General features: G+C 35.4%; 1 protein-coding gene across 1 annotated transcript in view; it reads left to right on the plus strand.

Annotated features, from left to right (window-relative positions):
- LOC129270761 (importin-13-like) overlaps positions 1 to 10139 on the plus strand; it is a 45512-nt gene extending 35373 nt beyond the window's left edge. Inside the window, exons 22-24 of the mRNA XM_064106563.1 lie at positions 3138 to 3263; positions 3805 to 3894; positions 8710 to 10139. Coding sequence (XP_063962633.1) covers positions 3138 to 3263; positions 3805 to 3894; positions 8710 to 8895 — 402 coding nt within the window. The 3' untranslated portion in view covers positions 8896 to 10139. The remainder of the gene's footprint in view (positions 1 to 3137; positions 3264 to 3804; positions 3895 to 8709) is intronic.
- Positions 10140 to 12443: the final 2304 nt, after the last annotated feature.

Consider the following 12443-nt stretch of genomic DNA (forward strand, 5'->3'; position numbering starts at 1 on the left):
TCTCTTCTTCCTCTTCATCCTCCTTCCTCCTCCTCTCCGTCGTACTTCTCCCTCCTCCTTCATCCTCCTCCTCCCCCTTCTTCCTCCTCCTCCTCCTTCCTCCTCCTCAACCTCCTTCCTCCTCTTTCATCCTCCTTCCTCTTCCTCCTATTCTTCCTTCATCCTCCTCCCCCTTCCTCCTTCACCACCACCCCCTCCTTCCTCTTCCTCCTCCTGTTCTTCCTTCTTCCTCCTCCTTCACCACCACCTCCTTCCTCTTCCTCCTGCTCTTCCTTCACCCCCCTCTTCCATGTACTTCTCCCTCCTCCCCTTTCCTCCTCCTCAACCTCCTTCCTCTTCTTTCATCCTCCTATTCTTCCTTCATCCTCCTCCCCCTTCCTCCTGCACCACCACCCCCTCCTTCCTCTTCCTCCTCCTGTTCTTCCTTCTCCTCCTCCCCCTTCTTCCTCCTCCTCAACCTCCTTCACCACCACCCCCTCCTTCCTCTTCCTCCTGTTCTTCCTTCTTCATCCGCCTTCACCACCACCTCCTTCCTCTTCCTCCTGCTCTTCCTTCACCCCCCTCTTCCATAATGTACTTCTCCCTCCTCCCCTTTCCTCCTCCTCCTCCCCATTCTTCCTCCTCCTTCTTCATCATCCTCTTGTTTCATCCTCCCCCTTCTCCCTCCTTCCTCCTCCTTCATTCCCCCTTTCTCCTCCACCTGCTCTTCCATCTTCTTGGCTCTTCCCTTTCCTCCTTCTTCTTTAGATAATGAAAAAAGAAATAGATTATAGAACATAAATGTTGATTCACAGTACAGGATGACTCATGCCTTCTTATCTCCTCATAATTAGTTCAAGTTTGTCGTTATCAAACAAAGATATATCATTTATCGTGATAACCCTGATCAGTGATACCAAAACACATGTACCGCTTGATTATTGAACAATCTGTACTTGATTTGTGTTCCTTGATAACACAATCTTGGCAGTGGAACCTGCAAGGATGAAAAATACCTTCTCCTCGTCTCCAAAGTTAAAGTAATACCAACTCGGCATTTTATTTGAATACAAATTCTTCCATTTTGGATTGATACACACGATGAATGACACCAGAAAATGTAAAGAATGAAAACCTAAAAAAAATTGTATTTCCCTTGCATAGTGAAACTAAAGATTTATGGACACTCACTTCACACTGCATACGGGTTTGATTTAGATTTTCTGTTTGTGTCCAGCTTTAACAATTTGATTTCTGTTCCTTTTGACCAGGAAGAAAAAAAATGATTTGATTAAAAGAATTCAGATTTATGACCTTCCAAATGTATTCTTAATTCTGTGGATTCTATGTACCTCAATGTTTTAATGAAATTTATTTGGAGCGTGGAGCGTTGTTTTCCAGTGGATTAGTCTCCAGACTTTGAAACAGAGGGTCTTGGGTTCAAATCCCAGCCATGGGGTAATTTCCTTCAGCAAGGAATTAATCCACTGTGTGCTTCACTCGACCCAGGTGATGTAAATGGGTACTGGCAGGAAGTTATTCCTCAAAAAAGCTGTGTGCGCCTTAATCGGTTGCCAAGCTTAGCCGGGGAATTAATAATAGCAGGGCCTTTTTCAAAGCGACATGAGCAATGACAGGTGGATCTGTGCGCTGTATAAGTAGAAACCATTATCATTATTTTCCTTATTGCAGATATTTGGTACTTAATTTTAATTGATCATATATTTGACTTCGTGTTCATTCACCTTTATATGAGTTAAGGTCATTTCTAAATTATGAAATTTGAATACAAATAACTGATGCAGCAATTAAAAAAAAAACCCACTGTTAAAAATATTTTAATTAAGCGGTATCTATCAAAGACTATTCAAACAAACTTTATAAACATGAAACTGCATAATGTCATTTTGATGCAATATTTGTTTTGTTCGCATGTTGATTATCTGGTTCTGATATCGAGAGGTTCAAAGATGTTAATTATGAAATATTTGAGCTTTGAGCTGTGGTGCAATATTGACACAAAATTATCCATGTAGTCAAAGACTTATATATTAACCCATTGTCCACTGAATTCTGCTATTCTCATAGGCCCGTATTCTGAAGTCGGGTTTAACTTACACCATGGTCTAACTCTGTGCTAAAATTATGGGAAGCCAAAAGTGTCAAAATTTTTATGAAGTTGTATGTTTCTTATATTTACTGTGCTCTTTCCTTATTCTTCAATGGTGAAGACAATCATCTATTTATACTTCCTAGACAATTATGAATGATTTGAGAGCCAAATGAGTTGAAATATAATATCTATACTGTTAGTGATTTATGTAACAATTGGCTATCCATACTTAAACCACCACTTTAAACATGAGTTTAAGTTAAACCTGACTTCAGAATACGGGCCATAGGGTTTGTACTGGGACTAGCCATTTACAGCAGGCAATGGGTTAATAAGCCAAACCTTTGATATTGATAATTAATGGTACTTCAGATGAGAGTTGACTTTTGGGGTAATAATGTCAATACCATATCCTTTGTGTGCTAGCAAAGTACAGTATTTTTCCATACAGTATTTTTCCATACACATTAAAAGGAAATTTGAAAGATACAATGATGTACATGTATATCAGTTATGAGATTTTGAAGGTGCATGTGTTACAGTTGTAGGAACCCCCCCAAAAAACCAAATTAAAGTAATAAAAAACGAGATACCATGATTAAATTTGAAGAATATTTATCTCAAATGATAAACCAGTAATTTGGATTTTAAAATGTATAATATATGGTGTGCCATATCAACAAACCTACAAATGTACAGTGCATGTACCTACTACAAATAATAGTTCATGTACATATCCATGTATATATATATATATATGAATATTTTGTATATTGAATTAAATTGTACTGCGTTTCATAGTTTTCAACATCTTGATTGACAACTTCCCCTCCCGCTCAAAAAAAAAGCTGAAACACAATATTTTGAAATATTTATGTTTTTCAGTATGATTTCAAAGCCACAATATCATCATGATTTCATTATAATGATAAACAAGAATATTATTGCAATTTGAGAAATATTTATATGATCACTTTTGGTAATCCTGACCTTATGATTATGTCTTGTAATTAAAGGTGTATCTTTTTATTATATTTCCTTGCAGTTGTTAAAAAAGCATACAAAGATCTTCACCTTAGATGAGTTGAATCTGGCAGCTATCTTCCAGTGTGGTCTGGTTTCCATGACGATGCCAGAAAATCAAACTATCAAGGCTTGCTGTCTCTTCTTTGTAAGTTTTGATGTTTGTGTGAAAAAAAATCTAAAAAATGTTTTTAATATGATAAGCTTATAACTAATTTTTCAAAAAAAACTGAGGAAATTTTATTTAAAAAAAAATATCATTTTAGGAAATATGCAGAGTAGAAAGAAATTTACATATGTGTGTAATCTATTTCCCATATGACCCCCCCCCTCCCTTCAGAAACAGTCTGAATTGATTTTCACAACACAGTTTGTAATATGTGAGAATCAGGATCTGCCTGTAAAAAAATATTGTTTACTTATGTGGCATAACTTACATTAAACAACGTAAATTAAAATCCAAAAGTCTACGTAACTCTTATTTTTAACAGGTACTTTATCCCAATATTAGTCGTGGTATTCAATAAACACCTTATTGATTCACACAGATTCATTAACCAAAATGGTGCATTGCGAATTATATTTTACTCATTATAGATCATGTAGTATTTTTTAAATTGAAGTGAATTATATTGCTTTGTCTTTATTTATTGTTATTTTTCTGTTTGTTTCTTGCTGTTTCTTTTCAGTCAAACTTTGTATCCCAGAATGATAACTTACCAGGCGCTGGAGAGGTGTTAACGCAGCATGGGAAATCACTGGTAGAGCTTACACTAAAGGTATGTTGAATCTATTGGCCACAGGGCACTGTTCATAAAACTTGATATTAATCACAAAGTCCATACATGTACAGACTCACTGTTACGGATTTAGTTTGCTGGCGCAGGAGAGGTGTTAACGCAGCATGGAAAATCACTGGTAGAGCTTACACTTTGCAGTTTTTATTTGTCACAAAACAATAAAAAATATACAAAACATTCGTTGCACTTCAATTAAACAGAAAATTGATACAAACTGTGTAAGTACATTAAAAATATCCTAAATACATATAAATACAACAACAAAAAATATCCTAAATAAATTGTTCTGTAATCAGAATAATTTATCTTGTACCCCAGTCCTGCCGACAGGACGATCCATAAACCCCCCCCCAAACATGGCCCTGTTCATAAAACTTGATGTTAATCACAAATTCCAAACAGTCACTTTTATTTGCTCAAATGACAAGGTTTCCAAATTTCGAAAGAGAACATCATAATTCTTTAAAGTTCCCGATCTCCTCTTTAATGATAGTTTATATAACTAAGAAATAGCAAAGTTCTACTCTATAAAATAATAAATTATTTCCATAATTTCATTTGACATTTTCACAGATTTCCTACCGTAGCTCCCATGTTGATGAAAAAAGACTGTGCATGGCTGAGCATCTAAAATGTAATTTTGAAAGATAGCCTGTGAAATGCCCTGAGTAACTAAATTCATTGAAATTCAAGCATCGTTTTACTTTATTATTCCTTGATCATTTTCGTTGATTGATGTATCATATTAAAGAGCATGATATTGAATTTTTGAGACAGTATTTTCTTTTGCAGGTCTAGATACTATCCACAAAATAATTGTGTGTATTCCTTTTATTGGATTACTTTTGCTCATTCACGGTTGAATGAGTAATTGTCCGAAGTTATGCCAGGTGGGTGTTTCATAATGCTGTTCGTAAGATAAGAGCGACTTTAAGAAAGACTGGTGATCCTTTCTTTTCGTAAATGGTATACACCATTGACGATGGTTTAGCGCTTAAGAAAGGTTTACCAGTTCTTAAAGTCGCTCTTAACTTACGAACAGCTCTATGAAACACCCACCAGCTTCGCAGTAACAGTTCATTTGTCTATTAAATATGACAAAAGCATTGATGATTTTCAGTTTCTTTTTCAAGGAGGAACTGTATAATTAGACACATCGTTTCATAAAAATGATTCATCTTGAACCGTTAAAAAAAAATATTTTGATTTATACGTTAATAAATCCAAAGATTGAAAAATGCAGGAATACTGGTGTGAAATATTGAGGAAGTCCACCAAGGCCCCCAACATTCGTCGGAGCAGCTTTCAAGTGCCATCACAAAGTTAAATCTTTAAGAAGTAATGATATTATGCTTTTGTTTCTCTCTTGCACTACCAACTTTGATTCTTTCAAAGAATGAAATAATTAGCAGAAAGTTATTGAAAGTTAAATTTATTCAAACGTAAACCCAACAAACCTTGTCAGATGGGACAAGCACAGGCCTTTACTCCTTACATACTCTTTGGCAATAAAAAAAAAAAGGGGGGGGGGTCATCACCACTTTCTGGAATACTTTCCTGTCCCAAATTTTCTCACCACCCCTCCCTACCCCCTAAAAAAGATAAATCAGCACTGCACCACCAAAACTTGTCTGACAACAAAAAGATATGCTACTAATTAATATTGATAGAATACAATATCGGTGTTTGGGTGTGAATGGATTTTAATAACAAGACATCCCCTTTAAATTTGCACTCATTTTATAAAATGTGACTTGGTGACCATGATAAAACTATTGAAGCGATAGGAAACCCCCCAAACAATGACTAGTGCTTTGTAATTACAAAGACCTTTTGAAGACCAGTGTCTTGGTCGCTTGCCAACTGGATAAGATATGACCGCTGCAATTGACTTTGAGTCTTGCTCTTGACCAGGCTCAGGTTTCACAAAGCTTGCCTTGATGACAAACTCAGGATGGCTGTTAAAAGCTACTGAAATAGTGGCATACATGTATGATTGGCCAAGAGATAGAAATGTGAAATTTTGTTTATTGATAATCAGCTTTAGGAAGTGGGACTCCGCGATAGGGCCTTATTATCATGACAGTAAAAGCAGAGAAGTATTTTACCTTAGGCGATAATTGTTAAACAAAAATTTTGTCGCTAGTTTTGTTGGCCATGATTTATATCTCTCTAAAGTAGGTCTTCAAAACACTATAAACCTTTACCTTGATTGATGTGAAGATTGTGTGAACTACATCTGATTGTAAACATACATGTATTGTGGTTGTTTTTTTTTAAATAAAATATCAAATTCTTTCTGCTCTGTTTTCTCCCCTGTTTGTTGCTCGAGTATTTATCAACCTGATTGATCTACTTGTAAATTTGGTACATTATGATTATATCATCAAGAACAATCATAAAATAGAAATTTATTCTTATTATATTTTATGATTTCATCTCATCTATTGCCAGCTTACATGTAAATATACCAGTACCTCCAAGTAACTTCCACAGATGTGTATAGTATGAAAATGAAAATCCATATTTTATTGTTTAAAATAGAAATCTAAAAAAGAAATAATAAAAAAAAAGTATGAAGTGCTTTGTTTGTGATTAGCGAATGATGACTATCAATTAACTATTAAACTATTGAATGCACATTTTGATAAATGCAATCAATTATATGAAAAATAATATTTTTATCAATCTGTAAGCTTTGTAAGACAGGGTTCTTGATGATTTCTTCTACAGTGAATCCTTTATTGTATTGATTTAATGATCGAAGTACAGGTAGTGCTTGCTGAATTTTGGTTGAAGAAAGTCAGCATTTTATCTTAAAATACAGTTTGTGTATGGGGGGATTATGTTAATACGTGAATTGAATTTCAGTTACCTTGCATTTTGTACTTTTGTAAAAAAAAAAAGAAGAGTAATGTAGATTCTTGTAAAGGGCCCCCCCCCCAATATTAACTACACATATATATTGCTGACACAGGGAAATGTTCAAATGTTGATATCTCTGATGAATAGGCATTAAAACTATGATTTTTCCTTAACAATCAAATATAGAGAAACTTGTGTATTTGAACTTGGCAGGGAACAGAATGGGGGAGGGGGGTGAATCATTCAGGCTTTTTCATGAAGCAATTTCATTTCCGATGTCAAAATCCAAATAAACGAGAATGATTTCTTCAGTTTCGGTGACAAGGAATTTACAAGGACATCACAACTTTAAACAGGCAGTTGAATTGGCAGAACACAATAGATTTTAAATACTTCATCTTATCTAGCTTGCGATGATATTACTTTGATAGCCCAAATACAGAAGGATTGGGCTGTTGAGATTCGCGTAGAACAATGCTATCGCAAGTCAAGAAAAAGGAACACTTCAGCTGCGAGGCGATACAGATTTGGCACGCACACGCACGTCTCGTAGGTCTTGGGAGATCACGTTTTTGTTATTCCCTTTGAACCGCTTCGCCCGTTTGTCAAAACAATGGTTAAGGGTCCAAAGGATAAATCAACATCGAGATATCATAGAGATCAAACAAAGAACGTTATCTGTCATAACAAACTCCCTTTATTGATGGTCAACAGATATAAATAGGGATTATGTTTACTTTATGATCAATATTTGTTTTTGTTAAAAGTGGGCTGGTGAAAGGCATAGCAAGGGCATGATCTCAAAACAATGTATTTGAAAAAAAAAAGTTATCTGTGAAGAGCATATTGTGATAAAGCATCGCTTCTCTATTGATTTGATTAATATACATGTACAATGTCATGATATTGAAATGAATTATTGCAAAATTTGAAGAAAAATAAACGATATTTCAATTGATATTTGTTAATAAATTGCATTCTACACCAGAATTAAAGTATCAACCAATTGTGAAAAAATATTGTCCCTTCATTTGTAGATCATGATCTTAAAGTTTTTATAAAATATTTTATTTTATTTTATTTGATAAAAAAATCTTAGTATTTCAGCTAATTTTGTTCAAAATTCAAAAAATTAAAGTGAAGGTTATTGACATCCTCTGTCAGAACTCAACAGAGGAAGTTTTCAATATGTCTTTGTTACCAAAATAGTGGAAGAGAGTTGGAGTATTAAATGATGATCATAAATTGAATAAAATTGTATCATTAAACTCTCTCTCTCTTTCTCTCTCAAATTAATTTAGGACAAAAATACTACAGTGTAGTTATAATCCATATGTTCTTGGAACGATATGAAAATTATATTTTTCTGCTCTGCTTGATACATGTATATGTGTTGGACCAAAGAAATAACGTGTCATGTGCGTGCATATAATCAATCATATCATTAGGACCCACTTGTTCATTTGGTAAACTGCCAATTCGTCTATTGCCAATTCGTCCACTCATCACATGGTCTACCTTCATTTTATAGTCTAATGCCATTCCGTCCAACATTTCATCCAACAGCCATTTAGTCCAGTAACCATTTTGTCCAATAATCACTTCGTCTAATCACCAGGTCGTCTATGACCATTTCGTCTTCTAATCAGTTGGTCTAATACCCATTTCCTTTCCATTCATTTCGCCCGATTAACACTTAGTCCAATTAGACCAAATGCTATTGGACTAAATGGCTATTGGACCAACTGGTTACAAGACGAAATGAATAGTGGACGAAATGGCAATAAGACTACGTGGATAGTGGACGAACGATGGTAGACCAAATGATAGTCGACGAGTTAGGAATTGGACGAATTGGTATTAGACCAATCGGAAATAAACCGTTCATTTCATAATATCAAATATGCACAAACATTTTTTTTTTCATAGGGAATATCTGGGGGAGCCCCGAGGAACATAGTCGAGAACTTGTCGGACATCTTCTTCTCTCTCAACAAACATGCCTTCACAAAGTTCTCTGGATGGATAACGGATATCATGTTGAATGGGACCGTGGAAATACCAAGGGCAACCAAAGAACAGAGAGAACATTTTGCAAATACAATCTTGAGGTAAGTTTGAAAATAAGAATTAAATTACTTCTCTTTGAGACATTTTTGTTGTGTACAATCTCTGCCCAGTAGAGATGTACATGAGGCCAGTGGACAAAACCTATTGCCATAGAAATTGTACTCGTGACTCGGCCCAAGGCCAATGCCAAGGCCGACCAAATGTGGCATCGAGGCCGGCCTCGACTGCATCCCTGCTACCCAGATTGTATAAGCCTAATGACTCTGAATTTCAAATAATGTTAATGTCGTTATAAACATATATTGCATGACAAGCACATGTGTTCTTTTTGCAACTTGCAAGTTAGGATATAATACATAAATATAATTTGTCAGTGGTCATCCGAACCGTCGTATCACACAAACGACAGTGCACACCTATTTCAGAGAAAATCGACTTCAAAATTAACTATAATTTCCATCCACACTTTGTTCCTCAGCCTTACAAAATTTTAATTGCTAGAAATATACATGGTTGGAAAGACACAGACAATTGCTTGACATTGGTATCTTTATGTTTACATATAACCAAGAATCAGAGGAAATATTACAAAAGAGCTACATGCTTGTCATTTCGATTTGAGCTGGTTACATTTTCCCTGTACAAAAATGCCATAGATGATGCAATGACCCCTGACCCTGATTTCAGTGCACGCGATTAAGCAACACGTTACATTACTCTTTTATGTGCATAGCCAATGCATTGCACATACCATAGTTTGGCTAACCGTGCATTTGCATATTAAATGCGCGCGGCTTTTGTGCGCTTTGCTACAGTACCATGTCTCCAAAGGGATTCGTGCATTATATAAAAAAATTGTTTGGCATCACCATGAAAATCACCACCCAAGTCAGAAACTAAAATATATTGCTGCTTAGAAATTTAGTTATGTATAGAATTATGCAAAAATCTTAAAATCAATGTTTTTTTTAGGGGGGGGGGGAGGGGACCAAAATTGACTGCTACGACGGTTCGGATGAACATCAACGCATTGTTTGAGACATTTCTTTTTTTTTTGTTTTGAATAATATATATTTTTTTTCCTCTTTCAAATCAATAAGTTTACAATCACAATTCATATAAATAAAGATTTTTTGTATGTATACAATCAATAAACAATCAAACAAATAAATATATCAATATCAATGAGATTACGAATATTTTTAAAATGATTACAAATGAAATTAAACTGCCAAATTTCTCTTCTATAACAATGTGAAAGCAGAGGGGAAAAACCCTTATCAATCGACAAAATAAAAAAAAACGTACTTTGTAAAAAATGACTTTTTCCCTGAATAGAATAGAAATAATTTCTTTTGCACATATTAATTGTACAATAAATAAAAAAAGGATAAAAGATTATTTTAAAGGTTAATTAGAGGAAGGTTATCCTAAAACGTCCCTACACACTCACCTTACCCCCATACCCCCTCCCCCCTCATCTCTCTCCCCAGACACTCACACAAGCTCACTTCAACTCACCACCACCATTTCATGCAATGATTTTAATGGTAATAGCACCCTCTTGTGTTCAGAGTGAGTGGATGTGTTTGTTTATTGGAGCAGTTTGATAAACCACTAGCATGCAATAAATCCTTACTCAGCATATTTAGAGTCAAAACACTGCACAGACCATTTGTTTATTGATGTACATGTAGTGGCCATTCGTACCCAGAAATATTCAATAATGCATGAAATCCAAGGAGAAAACAAGAAAGAAACAATAAGTTTGAGAAATGTTGTTGGTTCGTGTGTTACCAGAAGTGTTGGTAGACTGGATACATATCTGGCACTAGTATGGTATGTCGGGGGGGGGGGGGGGGGGTCTGCTTCCCCTGTCTTTCCCATCTCTTGCACTACTATTAACACCCCCCCCCCCACTATAGTACAATGCATACATGTACGATGAACATGTATAGTACAATATGTAATGTCCTTTTTCAAGGTGTCCTTTACTGCCATAATTGTTTAAAGACCTGTTTTGATTGCCGTTATCTGGAAAGAATCCTGTATCGTTTTCTAACAAAAATAATAGGTGGTCAGAACCAGATAATACCAGAGCTGTTGATTACCTTGGCTTGGTGATGTTGTATTGAAAATCATCTACTCTTAAGTTTGTGTTTTGGAGATGTTCATGGATTTTGTGCCAACGTAAATTTTGCAAAATGCTGCGATTATTTTGCATGTATGTACAGTAGATCTCCCGACAACTTTATCATAAATAATGTATGTGTGGTACACGATCGATTTCAACAAGCTATATACACTTTAGAGTTAATAGCAACTGCTTTTTGGCTGACTTTTGTGTTTTGTACTACTGGGTGGTCACATTTAGTTCACACTTCAAATTTAAAATGCAAAAAAACGGTATTCAAGGGGGAGAATGAGGTAATTTTCGCAGGTGGTTTCTGTCGGCAGATTTCTAGAGTACGCTCTTCGAAAACCTGTACTCGAATGATACAATTTATTAGACCTTTACAGATTGATTATCCCTAAAAACAGCTCTAAATGTACATCAGTATCTCAAATGATGAAAAAAATGCTCTTTTATCCTGGTTTTGTGGGTGTGTTTTGGATGTATTACCTGTTATTTCCTCTTGATATTTTGTGGCTCATCTTCATATCAGTTGTTCATTTGATAATGACTTTGTGCCGTGAACGAAAAGTTAGTGACCCACTTCATATAAAGTTTGTTGACGTTGCCCATGGACACAGAAAAGTTATCGACTGAAAACAGCGGAGCATTTCCCTACGTCCATTATCGATCACATGGCTCTCCAATGTGTTTTTTATTCATGAGTCATTGCTGGGAAGCGTTTATAGGGCGGTATCGTGGTCAATGTGATATGACGCAAATATACAATGTACACTGTACGGTCACATGCTGGTATTATGAAAGACATTCAACGTTGTCTCTGGCGGTCGCTAACGGTCGTTAAAGATAAATTCCAGTTTTGGTAACGATCTCAAAATGACTTTTTACAGAATCTAATATAATGACCACCCAAGTGTCTGTTTGTATGAATAAAAAATATGTGCCAAAGGATTCTGGAAGAAATTGTGTAATTGCTGAGAAATAAGCAAAATAAGTGCGGATTCGGTCACTTCCGTCGGGTCTTTATTCCAGCAATAATAATACACTGTCCCACGTGTGCCTATCTGTGTTTGTGATCTTCAGTGTGAACATTTTTCAGCGTAGATTTCAAGATTTCACAAAGTTCAGTTTATGTAACTGTACCAGATCTAGATCCTCGATGATATACTGACAATTAAGCCTGGTTTTACAGACTTTCTCATGAAATCAGTGTTTACTGCAACTACTGGCATTTCTCTTTAAAGTAACGATACAGAATGATGGTCCAATTGGATGGTCAACCTCTCTGAATATTCAAGGGGGTCTATGGGAAATATGTCCAGAAGTAAAATTGCATTCAATGGGCCAAACCTACATTATCTACATTTGTACTTGTGGCAAAAATCTTAGAATGAATTCACACAGAGTCCAATAAAATACAGGGAATAATTTTGCTTTACAAATTTGAATAGCATTTTTG

The sequence above is a fragment of the Lytechinus pictus genome, chromosome 11 (assembly GCF_037042905.1).
Source record: "Lytechinus pictus isolate F3 Inbred chromosome 11, Lp3.0, whole genome shotgun sequence".
Lineage (NCBI taxonomy): Eukaryota > Metazoa > Echinodermata > Echinoidea > Temnopleuroida > Toxopneustidae > Lytechinus > Lytechinus pictus.